This window comes from Chenopodium album, chromosome 23 (genome assembly GCF_948465745.1).
Source record: "Chenopodium album chromosome 23, dcCheAlbu1.1, whole genome shotgun sequence".
Classification (NCBI taxonomy): domain Eukaryota; kingdom Viridiplantae; phylum Streptophyta; class Magnoliopsida; order Caryophyllales; family Amaranthaceae; genus Chenopodium; species Chenopodium album.
Genome location: NC_137856.1, coordinates 3,970,435 through 3,977,532, shown reverse-complemented (window position 1 = coordinate 3,977,532; position 7,098 = coordinate 3,970,435). Strand labels below are relative to the sequence as shown.

Sequence of the window (7,098 nt, the reverse complement as noted above, 5' to 3'; positions counted from 1 at the left end):
GTGTGACACATGCAAAATGCAGCATTTTTCGATTTTTAGGGGTTTTAACCTCAAATCGAATTCAAAGAGATAAATTAGTGACTCTGAAAACCTTAGTAGAGCAAATTTGACACGAAAATAGATAATTTTTAACTAAGAGGTGGTGAAATCTAACTCTTTGCATTTTTTTTGAATAAACTCTTTGCATTTTTTTGAGTGGTAAAATATTATAAATGAAAAATGAATGGGTGATTAAATCAAAATAGGTTGTTTTGAGAGGTGGTAAAATACAATTAATATATTCCTAATAATATTCCATGCTGTAAATTTTTTTTTTCTCAGTCAATAAATTTCTTTTATAGAACAACGCCATGACATACACTATTTTTTACATTGATTTTGAGAAAATGACTGACTTTTCTTAACATATTAGTCTTATAATTCAATGGACAAGGTTACCCTTTTAAAATACAAGGTTCCAATTTAAAACATTTAGGTAAAATTAGGCTCAACACCTTGAAATAATTTGGGTGCTATCAACACCCCGAACTTTGACTATTAGCAAGATCACCACCAAATATTAATTAGTAGGATGCAATGCGTGCCATCAATTATATCCTTTAATTAACAAAAATGTTGCTCAGTTTAACTGCCCTAAAATCCATTATTAGCATGCATTACAACAAAGTTAATAGAAAGTGGTAACTGGTAAGTGCTCTAAATTCTAGTCAAAGTTTGGGGTGTTGGTTGCACTGATAATGTTGAGGTCAAATTTGCCAAACATTTATACTGGCTACAAGTTATGAATTGTGTATCTATCCGTAAAAAAATATTCCGCAAAATATTGATAAATTTGATTTGAATTATGTGTTTTTAAAAATTTAAAATTGTTATATACTTCATATATTTTAGTAGCAAATATAGATATTTAGGTTAAGTGTGTGTGGGTGTTAGCATAAAAGTCATGGTGTTGCAAGCAAAAGAAAATAAAGAGAGTATATCGATCTTACTCATGGAAAGCTACTATGGTGAAACTTTGAGATCTTGCTAAGTAGTTGAATCGTGTAAGACAATATTATCACATGTCGATCCTTTATGGTATGTTATCTTTATAAATAGCTAGACCCTAATTTTAATCTACTTGCTCTCCAAACTTTGATGAGGAATATTAGATATATTAAAGCTAAGGAGAGTGATACATAGAGGATGGTATGATATATATAAAACACGTACTATATAAAATGATAAATACGTATAAATTAGGAATAACTAAAACGAGTAGTAAATTCCATACAAAGATTGTCTGCGGTGATAGATCTTACAAGCATAAATCATTTGGAATTTAGATGCATAGAAGCATCATAATTATTTGTTACATAAAAGTACTTGAAATAAAAAGAAAAGTAACACACTTACACGGTAGGTAATACATGACTGACATTTAAAGCAAATTCGTTATTCGTAGCGCACATACTCCATAGTATGTAGATTTAAGTATAGCTTAGCAAGCTCTATCATTCAGCGGAAATGTGCATATGCATTGAGGCCATCGATCGTAGCAAGTACGTTGCCTCCAAGAATGGGGTCAGTGTGCTCGGTTTTGCTTCCGGACAAACCCAGTCTCACTTCAATTACGTTCCAATCAACTGGACCCATTGGTCCTGCTTCAGCATAAGCCTGAAATTTTTATTTGCATAAAAAGAGGTTAATAATCAATATATTGAACATCGAATTTAAAAGTTACTTTCTAATTAAATGTAAACATTTCTATTTTACCTTGCCAGCAGCGGTATCAAAAGCCACAATCCACTTACGAGCAGTGGTGTCATCAGCGGTACCATTAGCCCAGACTTGGCCCCACTTGACGCCTTCAGGCTTGGTGCCTTTCTGGGTAAGAACGGTGTAATAGCCGCTACTAAGAGTCGGACGGTCAGTGACCACAGAGCCAGACCAAAAATGCCGATCAATTCTTTGTATTTTGTCCGGGCAAAGGTTTAAGAACTGTGTGTTCAATAACACTTGATCATCAGCACTTAGCTCAACATTAACCTCGGCGTTCACCTTGGCATCCAACTCCGCTTTCAAACTCTCGTAATCAGCCTCCGGATTCACCAAGCGCACTTCTACGGCTGTGATCAAATCCGCCATGACTCCTTGTGCTTTAAAATGCGATGACAACATATAAGATGGTTAGCAGGATAGAAGCATATAAGAGATATATAGTTCTACAATTATATTCAATTCATTTTTATAATTGCTTACTAGCTAACATTGATATTAATAAACAAATATTATGAAACATTATGAAAAGAGTATGTATTAAGTAGTGAATATTGTGATCTCGTAAAGAGTAGATTACCTTCTAGCCTTAATGAGTAGTATTTCCTTCTAATTATTAAGTTTGATGATATGAGGGAAAGTTTGATGTTATGTTGTTGTACTGAATGCAAAAGGCTTACAATTCATCAGTATTTATAGGCAAGTCTGGACTTTAGACTAACATGCATGCATGGTGCAATGGATCCTTCTTTTTTTTCTCAAATTTGTAATATTTAATGTGCATTCCAACGCAACATAAAATATATTTGTATACAATTGCACGTTATCAAGTTCAAAGGCTGATTTTATAATTCATTGAATTGCACGATATTACATCTACCCAGGCTAAGCTAAAACCTCTATCTTATCCTCGAATAAACCTATTTCTAGGTGTAACACATGAATTTTTTATGTTTATTCATAAGGTTGGCCAATTTGGAGCAAATTGATGAATTAAAACGAATGTCCAGTGTTTATGTGCAACAAAAGAATACTTTATGTGCAACAATCGGTATTATAAATATTTACTACGTATTTACTCCCAGTCCTCCGTTTCTTATTATGTGCAACAAAGGAATACTTTATACTCACAAATAATACCTCTTTGCTGCACATAATAAGAAGTTGGGGTAATATATCTGATATTTTTATTATTGGTCATCATTTTATCCTGACGCTTCCCAAACTTTCGTTAGTTTTTAGTCTTTTTGTAATACTTGTAGATTAGTTGTTCTATTTTATATTTTTTGTATGTCTTTTCCATATAATATGGTTATAACAGTGAAACTTTAAGCTTAAATTTATGTATATATATGTACCGTTGAATTGACGTCAACTATTAGAGATACATTAATCTGCTAACTCAACAATTCAGCATAGAAGATAGTTGCATATGATTAAATTATTCTTTGAAACGTGTTCTAATTAACCTTGAACTACAAGGAATACATTGGAACGAACGATGCAGTCCATGTGAAGTTATTCTCTCGTCCAAAACTATTATTGCAAGATATGATTCTGATTGAATATCTAATTTTATAATTTGGTGTGGATCTCAACGTCATTATAAATTGTTTATACTCTTAGAGTTTTAGCACGAGCCTAATTGATTCATCAGATAATTTGTGACAAATATGTACATTAAAATAATTTTTTTTGAGTTTATAAAAAGTTAAAGAGGATAATAACGGACACGTAAGAAAGTTGCCATGAAATTTTTTGTATTACCTCATATATTTTAACCAAGTAAATAGTTTTACATTAACACTATATAGTCTTTCTAATTTTACAACATACATAGACACTTGTGAATAGAGCTTTCAGTTTCTAAACCGAACCGTTGAACCTGACAGTTTCGATCGATTCAAAAAGGAACTGAACCGTTTAAAACTCGCTTATTGAAAACCAAAAACCGACCCGAGCCAATTTTTTCTAACCCGAAACGAAACTGAACCAAAATTGTGGAAACCATTAATGATCCGACCGGTTATCAAGCTGAACCATTACAACCCGAACCGATTACGTCCAAACCTATTTTATTTTAAACCGAAACCGTTTAAACCCTGCAAAACTCTGATAAACTCGAACCGGTTATAATCCGTAACCCGTTGTGACTGAATCGTTTTCAACCTGTAACCCGTTACACCGAACCATTTACAACCTATAACTGAGACCGAACCGTTTACAACCCGTAATCCGTTATGGATGAGCCATTTACAACTCGCAACTCGCAACTAACCCAATATGTTTATGATCAGACCGTTTCAACCTACTACTTAATGAACCCAACTTATTTAACACTTAACTCAATTATAACCTAACCCATCCAATGGCCATTCCTAACCAATATCTAATTAACCCAACTCGATGATGACCTGACTCAATTTTAACCTGTTATGAGTTGAATTGAAACCCTATTCAAACTGCGCAATTAACCCGTTTTCAAACCAATCCAGTTCAATCCAAACTGATTACACAACTAAAAATTAAGGTTTTTGCGACTGCCTTGAACATTAACTGAAATAGCAAAAAACGGTCGATAAAAATAATTGCGATCGTCGACGGTCGTAACATAATAGATGTTATTCACTTGGACGCAAAAAGCCATTATTATGACTGAATGATGACTATAGATTTATTGCGACCGTTTGTATTATTTTCAAAAATCGCATGAAAAACGGTCGCAATTGTTAATAATTGTGATCGTTTTAAGCAGCGGTCGCAAATATGTAAAACAGCGACCACTTTAGATGGTCGGTTAAAGTTAAAAAAAAATAAAAAATAAAGAAAGAAAAAAACACACCCACTATTGCCAGTACTTCACAGCCAGCCCCACCACCACTTTCCACCCAAACCAACTCAACCCACCGCCAGTTCCCACTCAAACCAACTCCACCCCTACTATTTCCCACCAAAACACCGCTTACACTCTAAACAACCTCTACCCACCACCACCGCCCACCCAAAACAACCCTTAACCCAAAAAATATTTCAATTTATAAAAAAAATTACACCCTAAAATATAACCCACAATCAAACTCAAAATCAACGAAAATACAAAATAGTTTAGAAAGTCCACGAAAATAACCCACCAAAATTAGACCCTAAAAAAGCCCACAAAGTTCACGAAAATAACTACCCTACAATATTCACGAAAACAATCATAGAATTAACAAAAATTAGATCCTAAAAAAACCCACAAATTTGAGCAAAATCAACAAGAACTTTAAATCAAACCCAAAATCAACAAAATTCGAACAAAATATGAACAAAGTTCACCAAAACTCAAAATAAACGAAATCCGAACAAAAATCAAAAACTAAATCAAACAAACATCGAAATTTGAACAAAAAATGAATGATATAAAACCACAGAAATAAAAAATAAACAAAAAAATCAACGTAGCTTTCCAAATAGTTCTTCCTCTTTGGGTTTATATGGCCAAATTTGACCATGAAAACTCCAAATCTGGAATTTTTATGGTCGAATTCGATCATGAACTCCAAACTTCGTTTGTTGACAAAAATTTGAAAAAAAAAAGAGAGAATGAAGAAGAAAAAAAGACAAAAATGGAGGTGGAGAGGCGAGTGCCGGTGATTGGAGCGTGAGAAAAAATGAGAGGGAGATTAAGGGGCGTGAGAAAGGAGAGAGAAAATAAGGAGAAGAGAGAAAAAAGAAAGAGGAGAGATGAGAGATGAGCGCTTTAAAGAAGATAAGGGTTTAGGGTCAACTGGATACCATTTTATACCCGATATTTTCTTTTTTTTTAAAAAAAAACCCTTTGCGACAAGTAAAAGCGATCGCAAAGGGGTTTTGTTTATTTAGAATTATTTTTGAATTGTTCAAATACCTTTGCCACTACTTAATAGCCTAAAAAAGTCGCAGTACTGCGACTAGGTAAAAATTGGTCGTACATTTCATATTTTGTGAGTGATAATCGTAGAAAAACGGTCACAATTCGACCGAATTCTAGTAGTTTTATGACTTGATCCGATAATGACCCGATTCGATTTCACCTATTCTGTTTGGAACCGAAACCTATTTTCAAACCGACCCACTTTAACCCAAACCGGTTATGACCTGAAAAAATTTCAATTCGGCCCGATTATGACTCAAATTGTTCAAAATCAAAACCCGCTTTAGACTGGCTAAACCCATTTTCAATCTAACCCAGTTCAACCCAAGTTGAGTATGACCCAAACCAATTATAACCCGACTCGATTAGAACATGACCCGAATAGAAATAGGAGTTTTTAAAAAAAATCAAATTGAACTAACTCGATAATTTTCAAAACCGACCTAATTAAATCGACCTGATAATCATTTCAACCCGTTATAACTCGAATTGAAACTGATGAGCTTAACCCAAAATCAAATCTTTTACCCGAATCGACACTTCTACCTGTGAAAAATAATGTAGAGAATATGAGGATCAACTTACCCCCAGAATGGACAAATTTCCAGAGATTAATTTTGCAACAATCATCTTCTTGACACTCGTCATCCAAGCTAATGAACCTTGCTTCATAATGGATAATGTATAACAACAATTAGTTTTGCAACTCAATCAAAACAGAGCACCACCCTTAATCCTGTAAAAATCCACCCATCAAACTATTAATTAAAATAAATATTAGACAAAGTCATTACTTAAGTATATATATGAATACAATAATATCTATGAAATTATTTTACATCTTTATCTATTAAGTTGGACAAACTAACATTTTGACCCTATATTAACCCTACCCAATACGAGCCCTATTCATTACTCAATAAAAGCCATGTCCATTAAGAGTCCTTTAAGTTTGACCCTAACCCTATTATCATTGGGTTACCCTACTCAATAACTATGTATATTGGTTTGTGTATACCCGGGTGTACTAGTTAATTTGTAGAGAAGAGGGGGGTCTCATGTGCTAAGGAGAATACCATTGCCAAAATAGTTTGTAGTAGTGATATTGCAACTAAATCTGCTACTCCCAAATAGTGTTAAGTTTAGTGGCGGAGCCACTATAGGAACATGGGGGGACAGCTGTCCCCCCATTTTCGAAAAAAAATAAATAAAATAAAATAAAAAATTTTGTTAGCATAAAAAGATGCAGTTAATACATTTATATACATTACATATGCAATATGTATCACAAAGTTATAAGATAGTCTAGTGGTTGTTGGCCTTGAGCAAGGATTCTTTTTCTCCTCTTGTCCCTGGTTCGATTCTTTGATCAAACATTTTTTAACTTTTTTGTATACTTTTTTTTTTCCCTTCTTTTTGGACTACTTATTTTTCATTGTTTTGGA

General features: G+C 33.5%; 1 protein-coding gene across 1 annotated transcript; it reads right to left on the bottom strand.

Moving 5' to 3' along the window:
• Positions 1–1,371: 1,371 nt before the first annotated feature.
• Positions 1,372–2,127, bottom strand: LOC145606865 (uncharacterized). Its single transcript, XM_081662710.1, has 2 exons — positions 1,756–2,127; positions 1,372–1,656 (listed from the first exon to the last, which is right to left on the bottom strand). The coding sequence occupies exons 1-2, from the start codon at positions 2,125–2,127 to the stop codon at positions 1,498–1,500; spliced, it is 531 nt and encodes a 176-aa protein (XP_081518836.1). The 3' UTR covers positions 1,372–1,497.
• Positions 2,128–7,098: the final 4,971 nt, after the last annotated feature.